This window comes from Neoarius graeffei, chromosome 8 (genome assembly GCF_027579695.1).
Source record: "Neoarius graeffei isolate fNeoGra1 chromosome 8, fNeoGra1.pri, whole genome shotgun sequence".
NCBI lineage: Eukaryota > Metazoa > Chordata > Actinopteri > Siluriformes > Ariidae > Neoarius > Neoarius graeffei.
In genome coordinates, this window is record NC_083576.1 from 37703008 (window position 1) to 37726543 (window position 23536).

Here is a 23536-nt window from a genome sequence, read left to right on the forward strand (position 1 = left end):
TTAAACTCTTCAAAAGAAATAATGGATAGTGAAAATGGAGAAAGGTGAGCACTTGCAAAAAAAAAAAAAAAGAAAAGGGATTCCTCCTCTCAATTGTTCTTTTCTCTTTTCTGGAAAAGTGTTCGAGGTTTATAGTGTGTCTAAGTCTCTTTGTTATTCTTTACACATTATTCCCTATGTTGCCTTCGCCTGAGAAGTCACTTTACAACCAGTTAAGACTGGTAGTACTTATTCCTTTCCACTGCAGTGACCTGATAAATTAAAAAAATAAATAAATAAAAAAGGTTTTGGTATGCCTGTTTAGCTCATCCCATCAGCTGCCGACTGCATGACAGGTGGTTTAAAAAAATCTACTGACCAGTTGTCCATGCTGTCTTCTCTTTGCTGTCTTCTCTTTGTCATATTTTTCATCCTGTTTTATCCTTCACAATTGCTTGCATCATATTTCATTGTTCTATATGATGCTATGTAATATAATTACATAATAGTATAATTAATTGTCTATAATTATGTGAACATAAGGTAGTAATAATTAGCAACCAATTGATGATGAATATGTTTAATCGCTTTGTGTGTGTGTGTGTGTGTGTGTTACAAACACAGACAGCTTGTATGCAACTAATCAATGCCCTGGTCACCTCTCCGGATGATCTGGACTTCAGAATCCATTTGCGGAATGAGTTTCTGCGCTGTGGCCTGAAAAAGATCCTGCCAGTGAGTTGTGGTTTTTTATTTTGTTTTTTATTTTTTTATGACATTTCTCAAAGCAGGGTTCCCCTTTATCGTATTCTAGGTCAGGTGGTTCTCAACCTTTTGTACTTTAAGGCCCACCTATTCACACTTGTAACAAGCCCATTAAAAAAAGATCCCCAATTATTTTAGCTCATCTATTCTACACTATAAGAATCTAATAATCCATTGTAAAAAGAATATTAATGGGTTGCAACATCACTCCCTGTTACAGATGGGAGCCAAGGAATTAAATAAATGCAATAAAAACAAACTGTTTGTAGTTGTAGGTATTGCATTTAAAACTGTATGGATGTGCCAAGAACTACACTCAAAAGACATGGATATAGAAACCACTCAGTGGGATAGAGCTTTGCACGTTAACAAAGAAGGATTTTTCCTATGAGTTGGAAAATTGTCCATCTGTTGAGTTCCCTGATATCTCAGACTACCAAGTGCTGCAGACATCGTTCTGCACAGACAAACAGATGAAAACCATCTTTTTATATGTGGCTTGGTTAAAGATCTCGGGATCAAGACACTACAAGATAAATCCTGGATTGTTTATACCAGGGTAAGTAGGAATTTTGGGACTTTTTGTCATGAAGCCTAGCCCCGTCTGCTCTGATCCTACAGAAGAATTTGTTAATGTTGGCTATGATAGGTGTCAGAACACACAGTGCATCACAGCTTGCTGTGTATGGAGCTGTGGTCAGAGTGTCCATGCTGACCCATGTCCACTGCCAAAAATGCCTACAATGGACACGTGAGCATCAAAACTGGACCATAGAGCAAAGGAAGAAGGTGACCTGGTTTGATGAATCACATTTTCTTTTACACCATGTGGACAGCTAGGTGTGTGTGCAGGATGCAATATAGGAAGAAGGCAAGCTGGCGGAGGCAGTGCTATGCTGTAGGCAGTGTTCTCCTCGAGGCAGTGTTCTGCTGGGCAACCTTGGATACCGGCATTCATGTGGATGTTACTTTGATGTGCACCAGCAATCTAAACATTGTCACAGACCAAGTACACAACTTCATGGCAGTGGTATTCCGTCATAGCAGTGACCTCTTTCAGCAAGATAATGCACCCTGCCAAACTGCTGAAATTGTTTGGAATGGTTTGAAGAACATAACAAAGGGATCATGGTAGTGTTGTGGCGTGCCTCACCAAATGGCAGTAGATACCATGTTTAAAATGGTCTTTGGTATGACCCGACTGCGAGTAGAACTCGCAATCTCCCGTTCATGAGGTGGACACGCTAATCACTAGGCCAGCTCGCTTTCATTAGTAGTAGTATTTTATACTTTAAAATGGAACTGATATTTTTAAAACCCTTTTTGTATTTTTATACATTTGACTTATCAAAACTTGAATATATTTTGTTCTACGTTTTTTTAAAGTACTATTTATGACAGTAAAACAAGTTTATTTGTAAGCTGCACTGTCATGTTATTTTGGTGAGGACTCTGAAATAACCACACCAAACAAACGTTAGTGAAACTCTATGTTGTGCTTCTGGAGGGGAAAAAAAAAAAACATCATCCAATCTATCATTATCAGATTTTTAAATCCTCAGGTATTGAAATCAGTATTTGTCTTAATTAGCCAGGCTCTGGAAATGTCTGCTTGAAGCTCCCTGCTGTTTCTTTACCTGTTCATTTTCTAATGACAGGAGCTGAAGGAAACTGAAGAATTGGACATTCAGCTGAAGGTGTTCAATGAGAATAAGGAGGAGGATTCTATTGAGCTGTCTCACCGGCTGGATGACATCCGCACAGAGATGGAATATCCTTTTCTATGAACAGCTTCTTTACATTAATGTTATTTAGCAGACGCTGTTATCCAGAGCGACATACAACGTACCCGGAGCAGGCTTGTTCAAGGGCACTTCAGCAATTCCTGCTGGCACAGGGAATCGAACCGGTGACCTTTTAGTCTCAAAGCTGCTTCTCAAACCATTAGGCCATGGCTTCTCCCAAACTTATTCTTAAATCTCAAACTCCGTGTCTCCTATACACATGGAGCCTGTCCAGGGTCAGGCATAGTTTGTCATTATATTTCACAGCTTCTGATAACTTTCGATATCATATATTTACAAATTTCCCTCTATACAGTAAATCTGAATTTGACCTCTAATTTTCACATTAAAATAAGTTTGTTTATTTATTTATTTATTTATTTATTTATTTATGTCCACCTTTAATAATAAGAAAAAAAATCTAAATTACCCTTCAAATGATACTCATGGTATAGTTCATAATATTTCGTTCTGTGCCTGTCCTTTTGTTTTGTCCGAACCAACAACAGTTTTTTCACATTTTTGCCACTTTGCCTGATTCTATACTTTTTCTTATGAATGTCAATTTATGGAAACTCCAGGCAGCTGCTGAATTTTAATTCGTAGCTTAGAGGTCAAGTCAAATTTATTTGTATAGTGCTTTTAACAATAAACATTGTCGCAAAGCAGCTTTACAGAATTTGAATGACTTATGAGCTAATTTTATCCCTAATTTATCCCCATCAGTGACGAGCAGTCTAGAGGTGACTGTCACTGATGGACCACTTGAGTGATGTTGGCCCTTTTATATAAAAATAAATTATTCCATTAACATTTGTTAATGTTGCATTTATGCTCATTTGTTGTATCAGGGAGAAATTGTTTGTGTTGATTTGATTTTTGTGATATTAAATACATATCAATGCAAGTCGCCTGCCAAAAGTGACTTCAAAACACTGAACTGTAATATCTCAGAAAAGAAACACCTACCCACTGACCAGATGTCACAGGTTTAGTGCACGATGACACAAACCTTGGCTGCAGACTTGCACTAAAATATAGCGGTTATTATATCTTGGCACCCCAAAAAAAATCCACAAAACATTTTTATAGCACAAATCAACCCACACAACTGACAGAAGTTTTATACAATTTCTTTTCAAGTGGGTGCCAGCTTTTTCACTACATTTCTTATTAATGCCAGTGCGCAAAACCTGGCATCAGTGTTCTGTGTGCAAATAGTTATGATTTACCTTGGACACTTGGCCTTTTATCAGGAAAGGAAATGGAGATCAAATACTATGCTATGCTGACAGAACATATATAGAACTGACACACTTTGAAAAACTAATACTGTAAATTCAGTGGGTATTCAGCTGTCCTGCCAATAATTAGTGTAGATAGGGATGCAAAGTAATGAATATTTGCTGGCTATTTTGGAAGCGGTGCAAGGAAGAAATGCGGTATGTTTTAAAATCAAACAAAACCCAAAAATAAAAGTGGGTGCCTGTCATTGCAAGTGCCCTGATGTGGCGCCCCCTCCCCAGAAGTTTAAGTGAAAAATAAAACTTGAACAACAATTTAAGTTATGATATGGCTTAAAAAATAGGCTCACCTGGACACAACCATTTGCACTGAAACCGAATATCCGCTTGTGAGGTAACCAGTTCACTAGTACACCGTTTACCTTAGTAACACAGAACCATCAAATAAAGGCTCCTAATTCTAAAAAATTCCCAGGCGCCACTGCTCTCTGTCTCTGCGTGTGTGTGTGTGTGTGTGTACACGCGTGTATGCATATATAGCTGTGTCTGAAATCACTCACTCATTCATTATTCCCTTCTCATTATCTAGGGAATTCTATATACAGGACTATATAGTGAGCTCATTGGTAAAATGGGGGGGGGAAAAAGACTTTCGAACACTACTCCACCGCGCCGTTATTTAGGTCATTACTGTTGCACAATTAAAATGTGCCAGATCAGTCAGCTGGTGGGTTTTCAAAATAATAAATACATGCATGTATTTTTGTGATTAAATACATATTATACTGAGCATATTTCCCACATTAATAAATACAAAGTACTTTGTGTCTGCTGCATCTTTCAATTCTTTTAAATCAAGGCTGAGTATTTTCTTCTTTGCCACTGCCTTTTATTAAATCAAATTTGAGGCTTTTGATTAAGTCCTCGCTCAGCACAACTTATTCTAGTATTTTATCTGTCTTATTTTATTTTAGCTTATTTTCTATTCTCTTACTATTTTTAATTGTACTTGAATGTCAGTTTATAATGTGTTTCTTCCTCCGTCCATTCACCTCGAACACACTACAATATTATTGCCATTTTCACGCCACAACTTAAAAATTTGTCTTGTGTCTGTTGTCATAAGGAAAAACAAACTACTGCTATCATCAGTCTAAAATACTTAATGGTCCTTATGAAACAGCTTTTCTTTCAGTGCGACTGCAATGCATGATAGTATACACCATGGTGCTTGAAAGTTTGTGAATCCTTTAGAATTTTCTGCATTAATATGACCTAAAACATTGTCAGATTTTCACACAAGTCCTAAAAGTAGATAAAGAGAACCCAGTTAAACAATTGAGACAAAAATATTGTACTTGCTCATTTATTTATTGAGGAAAATGATCCAATATTACATATGAGTGGCAAAAGTATGTGAACCTCTAGGATTAGCAGTTAATTTGAAGGTGAAATTAGAGTCAGGTGTTTTCAATCAATGGGATGACGATCAGGTGTGAGTGGGCACTGTTTTATTTCAAGAACAGGGCTCTATCAAAGTCTGATCTTCACAACACATGTTTGTGGAAGTGTATCATGGCACGAACAAAGGAGATTTCTGAGGACCTCAGAAAAGGCGTTGTTGATGCTGATCAGGCTGGAAAGGGTTACAAAACCATCTCTAAAGAGTTTGGACTCTACCAATCCACAGTCAGACAGATTGTGTACAAATGGAGGAAATTCAAGACTATTGTTACCCTCCCCAGGAGTGGTCGACCAACAAAGATCACTCCAAGAGTAAGGCGTGTAATACAACCCCAATTCCAAAAATGTTGGGACACTGTGTAAAACATAAATAAAAACAGAATGTGAAGATATGCAAATCATGGAAACCCTATATTTCATTGAAAATAGTACAAAGACAACATATCAAATGTTGAAACTAAGAAATGTTATTGTTTTTTGAAAAATATATGCTCATTTTGGATTTGATGTCAGCAATACGTTTCAGAAAAGTTGGGACAGGGGCAACAAAAGACTGTAAAAGTTGTGTAATGCTAAAAAAAAATAATAATTTGGTTAATTGGCAACAGGTCAGTAATACGACTGTGTATAAAACGAGCATCCCAGAGTGGCAGAGTCTCTCAGAAGTAAAGATGGGGAGGGTTTCACCGCTCTGTGAAAGACTGCGTGGGCAAACAATGCAAAAATTTAAGAATAACGTTCCTCAATGTAAAATTGCAAAGAATTTGGGGCTCACATCATCTATGGTACATAATATCATTAAAAGATTCAGAGAATCTGGAGAAATCTCTGTATGCAAGAGACAAGGCTGAAAACTGGGTGCCTGTGATCTTCAGGCCCTCAGGAGACACTGCATTAAAAGCAGATATGTGTCTGTAGTGGAAATCACTGTATGGGCTCAGGAACACTTCAGAAAACCATCTTCTGGAAAAACAGTTCATTATTGCATCCACAAATGCAAGTTAAAACTAGATATAAACAATATCCAGAAATACCGCCACCTTCTCTGGGCCTGAGCTATTTTATGATGGACTGAGGCGAAGTGGAAAATTGTCCCTAGGTCTGATGAATCAAAAATAGAAATTCTTTTGAGAAATCATGGACCCCACATCCTCCAGGCTAAAGAGGAGAGGGACCATCCAGCTTGTTATAGGTGCACAGTTCAAAACCCAGCATCTGTGATGGTATGAGGGTGCATTAGTGCACATGATATGGGTAGCTTGTACATCTGGGAGGTATCATTAATGCTGAATGATATATACACGTTTCAGAGCAATATGCTGCCATCCAGACAAAATCTTTTTCAGGGAAGGCCTTCCTTCTTTCAGCAAGGCTATGCCAAATCGCTTTCTGCACATATTAAAACTGCACGGCTCCACAGTAAGAGAGTCCAGATGCTAAACTGGCCTGCCTGCAGTCCAGATCTGTCTCCCATTTAAAACATTTGGCGCATTATGAAGCGCAAAATATTACAAACGAGACCCTGAACTGTTGAGCAACTGAAATTGTACATCAGGCAAGAATGGGACAACATTTCTCTTTCAGAACTACAGCAGTTGGTCTCCTCAGTTCCCAAACATTTACAGAGTGTTGTTAAAAGTAGAAGTGATGCAACACAGTGGTAAACATGTCCCGTCCGAACTTTTTTTAAATGCGTTGCTGACATCAAATTCAAAATGAGCATATATTTTTCAAAAAACAGTAAAATTTTCATTTTCAACATTTGATATGTTGTCTTTGTACTACTGTCAATGAAATATAAGGTTTTCAAGATTTGCAAATTATCGCATTCTGTTTGTATTTATCACAGCATCCTAACTTTTTTGGAATTGGGGTTGTAGTCGGTGAGGTCACAAAGGACCCCAGGGTAACTTCTCAGCAACTGAAGGCCTCTCTCACATTGGCTAATGTTAACGTTCATGAGTCCACCATCAGGAGAACACTGAACAACAATGGTGTGCATGGCAGGGTTGCAAGGAAAAAGCCACTGCTCTCAAAAAAGAACATTGCTGCTCGTCTGCAGTTTGCTAAAGATCACGTGGACAAACCAGAAGGCTATTGGAAAATGTTTTGTGGATGGATGAAACCAAAATAGAACTTTTTGGTTTAAATGAGAAGCGTTATATTTGGAGAAAGAAAAACACTGCATTCCAGCATAAGAACCTTATCCCATCTGTGAAACATGGTGGTGGTAGTATCATGGTTTGGGCCTGTTTTGCTGCATCTGGGTTAGGACAGCTTGCCATCATTGATGGAACAATGAATTCTGAATTATACCAGCGAATTCTAAAGGAAAATATCAGGACATCTGCCCATGAACTGAATCTCAAGAGAAGGTGGGTCATGCAGCAAGACAACGACCCTAAGCACACAAGTCGTTTTACCAAAGAATGGTTAAAGAAGAATAAAGTTAATGTTTTGGAATGGCCAAGTCAAAGTCCTGACCTTAATCCAATGGAAATGTTGTGGAAGGACCTGAAGCGAGCAGTTCATGTGAGGAAACCCACCAACATCCCAGAGTTGAAGCTGTTCTGTACAGAGGAATGGGCTAAAATTCCTCCAAGTCGGTGTGCAGGACTGATCAACAGTTACCGGAAACGTTTAGTTGCAGTTATTGTTGCACAAGGTGGTCACACCAGATACTGAAAGCAAAGGTTCACATACTTTTGCCACTAACAGATATGTAATATTGGATAATTTTCCTCAATAAATAAATGACCAAGTATAATATTTTTGTCTCACTTGTTTAACTGGGTTCTCTTTATCTACTTTTAGGACTTGTGTGAAAATCTGATGATGTTTTAGGTCATATTTATACAGAAGTATAGAAAATTCTAAAGGGTTCACAAACTTTCAAGCACCACTGTATTGCTTGGTTAGTGACTATTGGTTGTACACTACTTTTCACGATGCATTGTGCGATACTATGAGTCCATTATATAGGGTGCAGTGATTCTCACTATACATTCAGACAGCACAACAAATTGGCAAATTCACTATATAGTCCATAATAGAGTGAGTATTGAGTGATTTCGGACACAGGGCATGTGTTTTCACTGCTTCAGATGGGTTAAATGCAGAGAATGAATTTCACTGTGCTGAAATATACAGCTCTGGAAAAAATTAAGAGACCACTTCAATTTTTTTCTTAAATCAGAATCTCTATGTATGACAGCCATTTTACTTTAGTGTCTGTGCTGGAATTCCAACATGAACACACATTATTTTACTTAATGAGGGACTGATTAGGTGATCGCTTGAACCAAATCTTATTTAACAAGGAAAAATGTAAAAACCACTGCTGTGGTCATCACTATCCTCTTGCAGTAGGACCAGTTTGGATGGCAAAAATAGTGCTAGTAGTACTTTAAATTTAATTGGAATTACAAAAATATCTATCATGCCAAAAGAGTTTAAAAAAGTTTTGAGTGAGAAAAGAAGGGTTCAATTCTGCCTTTACTGGTAGATGGATGCAGTGAGTGTCAGGTTGCTGCCATCCTCAGAATTTCAAAGATGGCCATTCATAAGAACAAGGTCAAGCAGCAGACATTGGGGACAACAAAATTACAGACTGGCAGAAAGCAAAAATGACTCTCCACTGACCAGGATGATGATGATCAGCTCCTTTGAATATGACTCAACAACCATAGGATGACATCAAGTGACTTAGAAAAAGAATGACAACTGGGGTTAAGTGGATGGCAAGGATGGTTTGAAACAGGCTCCTCTGGGTGGGGTTGAAGTCATGCAAAGCTAGAAAAAAAGCCCTTCATCAGTGAGAAGCAAAGAGCAGCCAGGCTGAGGTTTGCTAAAGATTATATAAGGATTGGATTGTTGAGGACTGGAGGTAGGTCATTTTCTCTGATGAGTCAAATTTTCAGCTGTTCCCATCACCTGGTCAACGAATGGTTAGACTGAGACCTGGAGAGGCCTACAAGCCACAGTGCCTTGCACACCTTGTGAAATTTGGTGGAAGATCAGTAACAATATGGGGGTGCTTCAGCAAAGCTGGAATGGAGCAGATTTTTGTTTGTGAAGGACACATGAATAAAAGCCATATACAAAGTTATTCTGGAAGAAAACTTGCTTCCTTCTGCCCTGAGAATATTCCCTAACTCTTAGGATTGGGCTTTCCAGCAGGACAATGCTCCATGCCACACAGACAGGTCAATCGAGGTGTGGATGGAGGACCACAAGATCAAGACCCTGTCATGGCTCGCCCAATCTCCAGACCTGAAAAACCTCTGGAATGTGATCAAGAGGAAGACAGATGGTCACAAGCCATGAAACAAAGCTGAGCTGATTGAATGTTTGCGCCAGGAGTGGAATAAAATCATCCAAGAGCAATCTGAAGGACTGGTGGAGAGCATGCCAGGCTGCACGAAAGCTGTGATTGTCAGGGTTATTCCACCAAATATTGATTTCTGAACTCATCCTAAGTTCAAACATGAGTATTGTGTTTAAAATTGAATATGATCTTGATTTCTATGCATTATTTAAGGTCTGAAAATACTTCATCTTTTTTATTTTGATCAGTTGTCATTTTCTGCAATTAAATGCTCCAAGTAACAATATGGAATTTGTGGGAACTGTTCTCAAGTAGCTTATGGAATAAAACAAAAATGTTCATGCTCTTCAAACACATAAATAGTAAAACCAGAGAAACTGATAATTTTGCAGTGTTCTCTTAATTTTTTCCAGAGCTATAGATGTGACAAATTAAGGCTTCTAGTCCTAAAAATCTAATTAGAAATTTTCTGTAATCATATATATATATATATATATATATATATATATATATATATATATATATATATATAATTTTTTTTAAATTGGCAACAAAATCCATGAATTGACAGACTTTGCTTTTATGAAGTATGAATCTCAGTCGTACACAGTACTGACACAGATACTAGTAATCAATCCCGTCATCATAGCAATGCGATTCTTGCTGTCTAAAAAGATCACTTTTCCCAGTGCATAAAAACAAGCAAAAGCATGTCACATAAAAATATAATGGAAAAGTTAATAAAAACAAAAAAGCAAATGCTGAATAGCCGGCGATGGAGTTTATAGGCAGCAAAAGGCTCTCAGAGGCTGGGCATGTGTGCTCACTGTTTACATGTGTGTGTACTTCAATTATTGGGCTTTATTTTTATACCCAAACATTTCACACTCCTGCATCTTCATGGTCGTTTACATCAATTTAGAAGCGATGTATCCACGAGATGGTCTCAGCTTCAGTAAATCGTAGCGAGTAAATGGTGTCACAATCTCAGATTCTCTTGCGTAATTTGTACTCAGGGTGCGATATTTGGACCTCGGAGAGTGTAAGATGTCAGTGCCCAGGACCACTGCTTTTCTTTTAAAATAAAATCTGGACACAATTTGTACATATTTGCTAATTGTTCATACAACGGTGCTTGAAAATTTGTGAACCCTTTAGAATTTTCTGTATTTCTGCACAAATATGACCTAAAACATCATCAGATTTTCACACAAGTCCTAAAAGTAGATAAAGAGAACCCAGTTAAACAAATGAGACAAAAATATTACACTTGGTCATTTATTTATTAAGGAAAATGATCCAATATTACATATGTGAGTGGCAAAAGTATGTGAACCTATAAGATTAGCAGTTAATTTGAATGTGAAATTAGAGCCAGGTGTTTTCAATCAATGCCATGATACACTTCCACAAACATGTGTTGTGAAGATCAGACTTTGATGGAGCCCTGTTCTTGAAATAAAACAGAGTGCCCACTCACACCTGATTGTCATCCCATTGATTGAAAACACCTGACTCTAATTTCACCTTCAAATTAACTGCTAATCCTAGAGGTTCACATACTTTTGCCACTCACAGATATGTAATATTGGATCATTTTCCTCAATAAATAAATGACCAAGTATAATATTTTTGTCTCATTTGTTTAACTGGCTTCTCTTTATCTACTTTTAGGACTTGTGTGAAAATCTGACAATGTTTAAGGTCATATTTATGCAGAAATGTAGAAAATTCTAAAGGGTTCACAAACTTTCAAGCACCACTGTATTTGTACAAGTACAAATATGAACAAGTGAACACTTGAAAATGTCTTGGATGGGGGTGTCGTGGCTCAGGTGGCTAAGGCGCCATACCATAAATCTGGGGACCCGGGTTCGATTCCGACCTGAGGTCACTTCCCGATCCCTCCCCGTCTCTCTCTCCCGATCATTTCCTGTCCGGTCTCTACACTGTCCTATCCAATAAAGGTGAAAAAGCCCAAAAAAAATCTTTTAAAAAAAAGAAAATGTCTTGGATGGATATTATCTGTCCGTATAAAGGAGTTTATTTTTTGGATTTTGTTAATCTTTAAGCAATTAATGTAAAGTATCAGTTATCACCAAACATCTAGAAATTATGAAAGGGGTGCTTATTTAATTTAACTTGATCATAAAACTTGGGAATGTGAGTGTGAATGGTTGTTTGTGTCTATGTGTCAGCCCTGTGATGACCTGCCGACTTGTCCAGGGTGTACCCCGCCTTTCGCCCGTAGTCAGCTGGGATAGGCTCCAGCTTGCCTGCGACCCTGTAGAACAGGATAAAGCGGCTACAGATAATGAGATGAGATAAAACTTGGGACTTTTGACAGCAAGAACAATTCATTCTTAGTTTTGTTGGTATATCTCAATAGACTTTAAAATAAGGGAGAACAGTTTAACCAGACAGACAGAATTATGGCCATTCAGACACCTGTGGATTTTCAACACTGGCTTTGATTTTGGTGTGAATTTTTATTTATTTGCAATCGCTGTTCTGTCTTTTAGTTTACAACATGCTGTTTTGAGCTTCATGTTCTTATTTATTGCTTTGGAGAGCTTTTTGTTAACCATATTGACAAGCCTGGGATGGTGATGAGTCTCAGTCTCATCTCATTATCTCTAGCCGCTTTATCCTGTTCTACAGGGTCGCAGGCAAGCTGGAGCCTATCCCAGCTGACTACGGGTGAAAGGCGGGGTACACCCTGGACAAGTCGCCAGGTCATCACAGGGCTGACACATAGACACAGACAACCATTCACACTCACATTCGCACCTACGGTCAATTTAGAGTCACCAGTTAACCTAACCTGCATGTCTTTGGACTGTGGGGGATACCGGAGCACCCGGAGGAAACCCACGCGGACACGGGGAGAACATGCAAAATCATGGTGATGAGTCATTTGATGATAATCTTAAGCATACAAAGTATATCTTGTTTATGGCCTGATCTGTGATGGGATCTCGTATTTCCTTGTGGCTCACTGAGAAAACGGCTGAACAGTCATGCCCATACATCAATTTGAATCACTGGAAAATATGACTATTTTTCCTACTTGTAAATTTTTATGTACTACGTCTGCTTTATTAATGACTTGATTTTCTTTCTTCTGATGCTGCATGATTTGGCACAACCCAAACAATTCCTTGACTCTCTGTGCACTGATATGGATGAGGTTTACCATATTCTTTCCAACATGGTGAAAGATACTGGCTCAGAGTCCTATTTCCTGTCTATTCTTCAGCACTTGCTGCTTATCAGGAATGACTACTATATCAGGTGAGGATAATTTCTCAAAATAATGCCCTTTTCTAATCTGTACCAGAACAATTGATTTTCACTGAAAGTACATTCTGGTCTTCCTGCTCTTTATTTCCAATATAGACTGAAATTTATTTTGCAAAATCATTTCAAGGTGTTCTTGAAGCATATTACAACCCCGATTCCAAAAAAGTTGGGACAAAGTACAAAATGTAAATAAAAACGGAATGCAATAAATTAAAAATCTCAAAAACTGATATTGTATTCACAATAGAACATAGACAACATATCAAATGTAGAAAGTGAGACATTTTGAAATTTCATGACAGCAACACATCTCAAAAAAGTTGGGACAGGGGCAATAAGAGGCTGGAAAAGTTAAAGGTACAAAAAAGGAACAGCTGGAGAACCAAATTGCAACTCATTAGGTCAATTGGCAATAGGTCATTAACATGACTGGGTATAAAAAGAGCATATTGGAGTGGCAGCGGCTCTCAGAAGTAAAGATGAGAAGAGGATCACCAATCCCCCTCATTCTGCGCTGACAAATAGTGGAGCAATATCAAAAAGGAGTTCGACAGTGTAAAATTGCAAAGAGTTTGAACATATCTACGGTTCATAATATCATCAAAAGATTCAGAGAATCTGGAAGAATCTCTGTGCGTAAGGGTCAAGGCCAGAAAACCATACTGGGTGCCCGTGATCTTCGGGCCCTTAGATGGCACTGCATCACATACAGGCATGCTTCTGTATTGGAAATCACAAAATGGGCTCAGGAATATTTCCAGAGAACATTATCTGTGAACACAATTCACCGTGCCATCCGCCGTTGCCAGCTAAAACTCTATAGTTCAAAGAAGAAGCCATATCTAAACATGATCCAGAAGTGCAGACGTCTTCCCTGGGCCGGCAAAGTGGAAAACTGTTCTGTGGTCAGACGAATCAAAATTTGAAGTTCTTTATGGAAATCAGGGACGCCTTGTCATTCGGATTAAAGAGAAGAAGGACGACCCAAGTTGTTATCAGCGCTCAGTTCAGAAGCCTGCATCTCTGATGGTATGGGGTTGCATTAGTGCATGTGGCATGGGCAGCTTACACATCTGGAAAGACACCATCAATGCTGAAAGGTATATCCAGGTTCTAGAGCAACATATGCTCCCATCCAGACGACGTCTCTTTCGGGGAAGACCTTGCATTTTCCAACATGACAATGCCAAACCACATACTGCATCAATTACAGCATCATGGCTGCGTAGAAGAAGGGTCCGGGTACTGAACTGGCCAGCCTGCATTCCAGATCTTTCACCCATAGAAAACATCTGGCGCATCATAAAACAGAAGATATGACAAAAAAAAGACCTAAGACAGTTGAGCAACTAGAATCCTACATTAGACAAGAATGGGTTAACATTCCTATCCCTAAACTTGAGCAACTTGTCTCCTCAGTCCCCAGACGTTTACAGACTGTTGTAAAGAGAAAAATGGCTGTCTCACAGTGGTAAACATGGCCTTGTCCCAACTTTTTTGAGATGTGTTGTTGTCATGGAATTTAAAATCACCTATTTTTTCTTTTTAAATGATACATTTTCTCAGTTTAAACATTTGATATGTCATCTATGTTCTATTCTGAATCAAATATGGAATTTTGAAACTTCCACATCATTGCATTCCGGTTTTATTTACAATTTGTCCCAACTTTTTTGGAATCGGGGTTGTATTAAAAAACAAAAAACTCTAAATCTAAATACCTTATTGTTACCAGTCCTGACAAAACACAACATATTTTGACCCAAGTACAGTGTTTATATGAGTAAGTAGAAGCGAGAAATCGAATAGTGAGAGATTTTCTCTTTTTAAAAATGTAGTAGTGAAGCCTAGGCTGTGGCTTTTGTACGCTTAAAGGCCTATTTCAGACAGCAACCCAGGATCACATCGACAATTTGTCATGTGTTTCCAGCCTTCAAACCTTGGAAGTGTTTGTTAATGTATGAGATTAAATTAGTTGTTTTGAAGTGGTATGACTATAATTGAAATGAAATGGAACCACTAAATTAACTGTCCACTTTGATGACCACCTTTCCAGGGGAATAGGTACATGAATGCTGTATCTCTTTCTGCCAGATTGGATCTGATCTAGTCTGTAGTTTGGTCCATAGGATTTACTGACTGGCTGAGAATCAAAGCTATCACCTTACATGAAAGAGTACATTATTATTATTATTATTGTTGTTGTTGTCTTTTAAAGCAAACAAAACTTTCCCATAATTCCAGATAAATACACAAGTAACAAACTTCCATGCATTGATTTGTGATTACCTAGGTGCTTTTTGATTGTTTCTCTTTAAGTTCCTCTGCATAAGTTGTTTCCGATGTTCAAATATATCGTCCCTGTGTTGTGTTGGGTCTCAGGCATCTAAGTGGTTAAGACCTTGGCTCAGTCTTATGGTAATATCGAACTTTAATAATTTCATTTTCACAATCCATCCATTCCGTTCATGTTTTTTGGTGTGTTAGTGTTTGCATCTTAATTGTTTCATAGATTTAGGAATAAATGTTGTGTGTTAAGATTTGTGTCTGTGTTTGTCCTTTCTCATGATTTCGGTCCCTGGATTGCTTGCTTTTTGTTACCTAAGCTCTCAACTAAATTAATCTTTCTGCTGGGTTACAGCAGAACTCTTTTTGACTGCGCAGCAAAAGGAGTTTTGCTATGGTCTTATTACAGACACCTATTTATGACCAATTTCAGTGGATGGAATAGTTCCCATTTAGATTATGTAATAATTCTGTTTTACGATTTAATTTCCCATTTAATTTGAACTACATTTCCTTACAGAGGCTAAGAAGTGAGTGTGATGCTGTAGTGCGGGGGGGCATATGTTGGCGACACTGGTGGGGTCTGAAAGTTCTAGGTCAGCCTTTTCCTTCTTTCTAGTTACATACGGTATACCAGTGTTTCCCAATCTCACACCACCAAACAAAAATATCACAAAAAAGTGTGTGTATGTATGTGTATATATATATATATATATATATATATATATATATATATATATATATACACACACACACAGACACACATTATATACTATATATATATATATATATATATATATATATATATATATATATATATATACACACACACACACACACACACACACACACACACACACACACACATAAAGCCAATGGGGGGGGGGGGGGGGGGTTCTGGCAGGGATACCCCCCCAGGAAAATTTTGAAAAATAAGGCCTTACAAACCACTTTTCTTGCAATCTGATCTGTAGTAGATTAAAAAAATCTGTTGTCTTTTTTATATATTTACATGAAAATATGTTTCAAATCAATAGGAGTATTGTTTGAATTCAAAATAAAATCACATTCTACATTCAAGGGTATGGTTATAATTTATGATCAACAAAAATGACAAACTAAATTCACATTAAACTTAAGTTCTATTAATTATCAAAATGTTCATATGTTAAATAAAATTTCTTAGGGTGACTGACCTTTTCTCCCTATGTCCTCACTAGTTGCATATGATTTCTTCAAGAAGTCTTTTGAAATATTTAAGTTTTCAAAACTGTCAGCATTAATTCAGATTTACTGACTATCTGTCATATACATGTTCAGTGTATTAAATCAAACGAATGCTAAGTTTATGGGATAATGTCTATGGACACTTTATACAATTATTTATAGTTCACAGTCACTTCTCATTTTCATTTGATCATTTCGACTTCTTCAGCTTTTTGGCCAAAGACAAAAACTTGTCAGTCCTCTCTTTTGTAAGAACTGTTATGATTGGCTATCATGCTCTCGCCATCGATGTTTTGTCCAATTACATTGTAGATAACACGTATTCTACCACGAGACTTAGTGAGACTAAAGATGGTGAAAATGTAAGCATGTAACATCGTCGTAGGAATGAATTACGCTTGAGTATCGCGAAGGAACATACCCCAACCCCCCTCAATAAATGAAAAAAAAAATCTCAACGGATTTGGTATAATACAAAAAGGTCGATTTTTACTCAGAAAAAGAGGAAATCCGCCGAAAAGCAGAAAAACTCTCATCCCTGCTATCGCTATCACCTCTGTCACACCCGAAGCATTACTAATTCTATTGTTTGAATGGCAACAGGTAGATACACAGGTTAATTAGCTACCTGCTGCCATCTATTGGAAGAGTATTTAATTGTTCTGCCGGTCACTATACGTCGCTGGCATAGACGAACGAAGACAAATTATTTGCAGTAAATAAATAATTTTCGGAACAATTAAGTGAAATTGGATAATGTCCCACGGTACACCTGATGATCTCTCACGGCACACTAATGTGCTGCGGCACAGTGGTTGGGAAACACTGATCTATACCATGCTGGAAAGATGGTAGCTAATCCACATGACACATAGGATAACGTATGTTAATAGTAACAATATATGCATCAGCCTCAAGTATAGGAGCAGGCAGTGTCTATTAATTCAAATTTCACATAACTACTAGGCCTAATACAATCCAGAATATATACAGATCCAGAATAAATAGGTTTTTGTGTCTTTTGTCTATTTTCCACATATATATGGAATTATGTGGTAAATAAAAAAAAAAAAGTGTGAAAAAAGTTTCAGATTTTAGATTCTTCAAAGTACCGTAAAATACCAAATAATAGCCCGGGCTATTATTTTTCTCAATCGCGTAAGAGACCCGGCGCGTATTAGAGACTAGGCGGCTATTTGGAACAGGCGATTAATTCCTTCTTCACAAACACCTTCCCCAAAATCTACCTCAAAACGGGGAAAAAATCATTCTCAGATAGGCCTACTTTTAACCAGTATAACTTACAGTTTCTTTAGAGTTAGATTACAGATAGCACGGTGCCGACTTCGGGGAATTTTGAAGACGCAGAATGCATCTTCGCATGGCACAGTCGGGGTGGATAAAGGATAAATCACACACCTTTTCCTGTTAATGACTAGTTAAGTGCATGCTTTACAAAATAATCAAGAAACCACACCATTGTCTGTGCGCAGCACTGTGATTTAATTACTCTGCAAAGTTATGGTCACTTGCTATCACCCTCACCCATGCAGCCTCCACCCTTTGTGCTTCGCGATGTCTGTCAATCTGAAATTGTATGGAGGGCGCGACGTTGAAGCAACATAATTAGGGTGCGAAGTGTCAAACCAAAGGGTTTTTTCTTATGCTGAAAAATAAGTGACCTGCAGTGGCTACATACTGTCATCTTGCATTCTCACGTTTCTCTCCAAGACGTCTTCCTATTTGGCCGATATGAGCCTATTCCCCGAGTGAGTTGGTACGGTGGCTCGACCCCGTAGAAAACTTAAAGTTCGGATGAAAGTTAGTTGAATAGGTTACTGACTTGTAGGCCTACATGTTGCCTGCCTGACGCGTGCTTCTGCCCAACTTGCACGACAGATTACTTGTTGAAAAGGCCCCTTGGATTAGATTGGCCGCGAGCAGACTGAAATGCATGTTAGAACGCTCTCACCTTTTTTGTAAAGCGTCTTCCAGATCCGAATGGGTAAGGGCAAGTGAAATGGTATAAGGTCTTTAATAAAACTCAGTGTGTGCTTTGACGCATGCATTCGGCAATTTAGGTCGTTTAACAGAAGCAGCAGTCCAACCTTGGAAACCTGCAGTCCTCAATGTCACCACACACGCTGGCTTTCGTTGGGTGAATACCCCAAAGGGGTATTCCTCATTCGATGACGTAAGTGATATCCCACACACCCATGTCAAACGTAATTGGCTAAGACATCTGTCAAAAGTTACGGAGTTGCATTCCTCAAGAAATATTACGGTAGACCAAGATTATAACATTGAAATGGCATGTTTATCATCACGTAACAAAATGTTGTAAACAGTATTATAGAAATAATTTCATTTTGCATTCATTCATTCATTCATTCATTCATATTGTTTCGGTAGAAAACTATGCAATGCAAAATCGTTTAAACACCAGAAAACCAGAAAAGTGCTGGGCCTCAAGATTCTAGATAGAACGTTCGGACGCTTTTTTTTTTTAGACCCCGGCGAGTATTCGGAACCGGCCTTTATTTGTCACAACACACGCGTACACCCGGCCGTTAAAGGGAACTCGGCGGTTAATTGGAACTCGGCTATTATTTGGTATTTTACGGTAGCTACCATTTACCTTGATAACAGATTTGCACACTATTGGCATTATCTTAACCAGCTTCATGAGGTAGTCACCTAGAATGCTTTTCAATTAACAGTTGTGCCTTGTTAAAAGTTAATTCGGGGAATTTCTTGCCTACTTTAAAACATGAAGGTCAGTCAATCTGGAAAATTGCATGAACTTTGAATGCATCTTCAAGTGTTGCTGCAAAAACTGTCAAATGCTATGATGAAACTGGCTATCATGAGGACCGTCCCAGGAAAGGAAGACCAAGACTTGCCCCTGCTGTAGAGGATTAGTTCATTCGAGTTACCAGCCTCAGAAATTGCCAATTAAAGGGTATCTGTACAGCATTTAAACATGATTGATATCGATAGTACAAGGCAAGCTCTAATTATAATAATGCACACAAATGCAAACACCTGGTTAGCTATGGTAAGTAGCTTTTAAGTGCTTAAAAGTCCAAAGGCACATCAGGCTTTATTGCACATGGGCAACCAATATGGTACCCAGGATGTGACGACAAGTCTGTGATAACCAGGTACCGGAACTTAAGTGTAGCCAGTGTAAACATGCTTGTTAGCCTGGATTTAGTCAGAAGAAAAAGAGTTATCTTCAAGTCAGTATGGATAACAGAGAAACTGGATATCTGTATGAACCTTGGAAAAAGGACAATCCGCATCTGGTAAATGATTTCATCAGATTATTCTAATGATGAAATTGTGGTGCTTTGCAAGTGCAAAGTCAGGAAGGCAGGTCAAAGGGTTTGGCAGCTATCTGGTGCCAATGTGGAATGTATTGCCAAGTAGAAGACTGAAATTGAATGTGTTTGTTGTAAAGAATACGAACTTTTATGCGATATAATACAGGCACAGTCATTGAATTATTTCACGGATAAACCTGGTTTGGAAATGTATGTCGTACACAAGCCTGCTTTGGAAATGGTCTCTGTACAGGCCATGATAGCCAGGCATGTGTGTGTGTCCATACTAGCTCATCTCATCTCATCTCATTATCTCTAGCCGCTTTATCCTTCTACAGGGTCGCAGGCAAGCTGGAGCCTATCCCAGCTGACTACGGGCGAAAGGCGGGGTACACCCTGGACAAGTCGCCAGGTCATCACAGGGCTGACACATAGACACAGACAACCATTCACACTCACATTCACACCTACGGTCAATTTAGAGTCACCAGTTAACCTAACCTGCATGTCTTTGGACTGTGGGGGATACCGGAGCACCCGGAGGAAACCCATGCGGACACGGGGAGAACATGTAAACTCCACACAGAAAGGCCCTCGCCGGCCCCGGGGCTCGAACCCAGGACCTTCTTGCTGTGAGGCGACAGCGCTAACCACTACACCACCGTGCCGCCTCCATACTAGCTATAAAGTCTATTTATTTATTGTGTGTGTGAATACAGGTAAAGACATGTAATGTGCCACAGTAGTTAATATGGACTAAGGTGAGTGACAGCTCAAAGCCAAGTGTGAATTTATAGCAGAGCGGAGCTCCATGCTTAAGAGAATATGGTAATGCCTTGACCTGCGTTTTGATGGCTTTTGCGACTGTAGGGTACCCAGTCATAAGTACAAGGCAACGTATCTCATCAACACTTGACCACCAGACAATGAAATCTGTATCTTTATTTACATAAGCTCGATGGGTTTTTATCCAGCACTTATTTTATAATTTGATTTATAAGAAAATAATGTGGGATTATTTATGAACACATTTTACACTCATTGGGAGCTCTGCCTTTTGGCAGTGTGTGTGTGTATGTATGTATGTATGTGTATATATATGTGTATAAAGAATCTCCTTCTCACCCCCGGCGGGGGGGTGGTATCCATGTCATCCTCAAGCTCGGGTCCTCTACCAGAGGCCTGGGAGTTTGAGGGTTCTGCGCAGTATCTTCGATGTTCCTAGGACTGCGCTCTTCTGGACTGAGGCTTCAGATGTTGTTCTTGGGATTTGCTGGAGCCACTCTCCCAGTTTGGGGGTTACTGCCCCAAGTGCCCCCACTACCACAGGGACCACGCAACCCTTGACCTTCCACATCCGTTCCAGCTGCTCTTTCAACCCTTGATACTTCTCAAGTTTCTCATGTTCCTTCTTCCTGATGTTGGCGTCAGCTGGGATCACCACATCTATCACCACCACCCTCTTCTGCTCTTTGTCCACCACCACTATGTCTGGTTGGTTAGCCAGGATCTGTTTGTCAGTCTGGAAGCTGAAGTCCCACAGAACCTTGGCCCTGTTGTTCTCAGCCACCTTCTGTGGTATGGCCCATTGGGACTTGGGTACTTCTATTCCATACTGGTTGCAGATGTTCCTGTATACTATCCCAGCCACTTGGTTGTGCCTCTCCATGTACGCTGATCCAGCTAGCATCTTACACCCTGCTACTATGTGCTGGACTGTTTCAGGGGCTTCTTTGCACAGTCTGCATCTTGGGTCTGACCTACTCTGGTAGATCCTGGCCTCTATGGCTCTTGTGCTTATGGCCTGTTCTTGTGCTGCCATGATTAGTGCCTCTGTGCTGTCTGTCAGTCCTGCACTATCCAGCCACTGGTAGGATTTCTTGATATCAGCCACTTCCTCTATCTGACGGTGGTACATGCCATGTAGGGGTTTGTCCCTCCAGGTTGTCTGTTCCTCCTCCTCCTCTGCACTCTCACCAGGGTTCTGCTGCCTGAGACATTCACTTAGCAGTTCATCCTTTGGGGCCATCTTTCTGATGTATTCTCGGATTTTCGATGTTTCATCCTGGACCGTGGTCTTGATGCTCACTAGCCCTCGGCCTCCCTCTTTCCGCTTAGTGTATAGTCTCAGGGTGCTGGACTTGGGGTGGAACCCTCCATGCATGGTGAGGAGCTTTCTAGTCTTGATATCTGTGGCTTCTATCTCCTCCTTTGGCCAGTTTATGATACCAGCGGGGTATCTGATGACTGGTAGTGCGTACATGTTGATGGCTCGGACCTTGTTCTTACCATTCAGCTGACTTTTCAGGACCTGCCTTACTCTCTGGAGGTATTTGGCTGTGGTTGACTTCCTTGTGGCCTCTTCATGGTTTCCATTAGCCTGTGGGATGCCAAGGTACTTGTAGCTGTCTTGGATATCACCTATGTTGCCCTCTGGTAGGTCAATCCCCTCAGTCCGGATCATCTTGCCTCTCTTTGAGACCATCCGGCCACACTTGTCCAATCCGAATGACATCCCTATGTCATCGCTGTAGATCCGGGTGGTGTGGATCAGCGAGTCTATTTCTCGCTCATTCCTGGCATACAGCCTGATGTCATCCATGTAGAGCAGGTGGCTGATTGTTGCCCCACTACGGAATCGGTACCCGTAACCGCTCTTTGTGATGATCCGACTGAGGGGGTTCAGGCCTATGCAGAACAGCAGTGGTGATAGCGCATCTCCTTGGTATATGCCGCACTTGATGTTGACTTGGGCAATGGGTTTTGAGTTGGCCTCTAGGGTTGTCTTCCACATTTCCATTGAGTTCTGGATGAAGGTCCTTAGGTTCCTGTTGATCTTATACAGTTCCAGACATTCCAGTATCCATGTGTGTGGCATTGAGTCATAGGCTTTCTTGTAGTCAATCCAGGCAGTGCACAGACAGTCACCCTCTGCACACTGTCATCAGCAACCATAGGAGCCTGTTCAGTGACAGAATGCTCCTTCCCAAGTACAGGACTAACAGACTTAAACTCCTTTGTCCCTCACACCATCAGACTGTACAACTCCTCTCTGGGGGGGGGGGGGGGGGTAACAGGAGGACGGGAAGGGAAGGAGCAGTAGCCTAGCCTAACAATAAGCAATACTGGACAATGTGCAATATAATGTGCAATACCTCTCCTGCTGGCTATTTTTCTTTTCTTTTTTCCCCATATCTTATTCTTTTTTTATATTTGTATATGTAAATACATAATTTAATTTATCAAGAAGTTTTTCTCTATTTTCTATTCTCTGTTTATCCTGTAATGATGCTGCTGAAATTTTAATTTCCCTGAGGGAACCCGCCCAAAGAGATCAATAAAGTTCAATCTAATCTAATCATATTACACGCGCGCGCACACACACACACACACACACACACACAATACAGTAGCATTGCACAGCTAAACAATAGGACTCATTGACACTGTAAATGTGTTCTTTAAAAAAAATCACAGGTGTATTTTTAGGAGAGGTAAAGGTAATGTTATAATTTTACAACAGTGGGCCTTGGTTCAGGTCTTATTTAGAAGACTGGAGCTGCTTTGTCACCATTGGCAGTTATGAATATGATAGCGTGGCTCTGACAAGTGGGATCCCCAGGGATCAGTCCTCAGACGTCTTCTGTTCAATCTTTACATGCTGCTGTTGGGCCAAATTCTACAAAACACTAACATTAACTACCATAGTTCTGCAGATAATATTCAGAAATATCTGGCTCTCTCACCAGTTGACTACAGCCCAATAGACTCACTGTGTCAATGTTGAGAGCAAATCAAGAATTGGATGAGCCAAAATTTCCTACAATTGAA

The 23536-nt window shown here is 39.5% G+C and overlaps 1 protein-coding gene across 1 annotated transcript in view; it reads left to right on the plus strand.

Moving 5' to 3' along the window:
• diaph2 (diaphanous-related formin 2) overlaps window positions 1–23536 on the plus strand; it is a 902507-nt gene that overhangs the window by 189634 nt on the left and 689337 nt on the right. The window contains exons 12-14 of the mRNA XM_060927624.1: window positions 604–714; window positions 2403–2515; window positions 12741–12857. Coding sequence (XP_060783607.1) covers window positions 604–714; window positions 2403–2515; window positions 12741–12857 — 341 coding nt within the window. The remainder of the gene's footprint in view (window positions 1–603; window positions 715–2402; window positions 2516–12740; window positions 12858–23536) is intronic.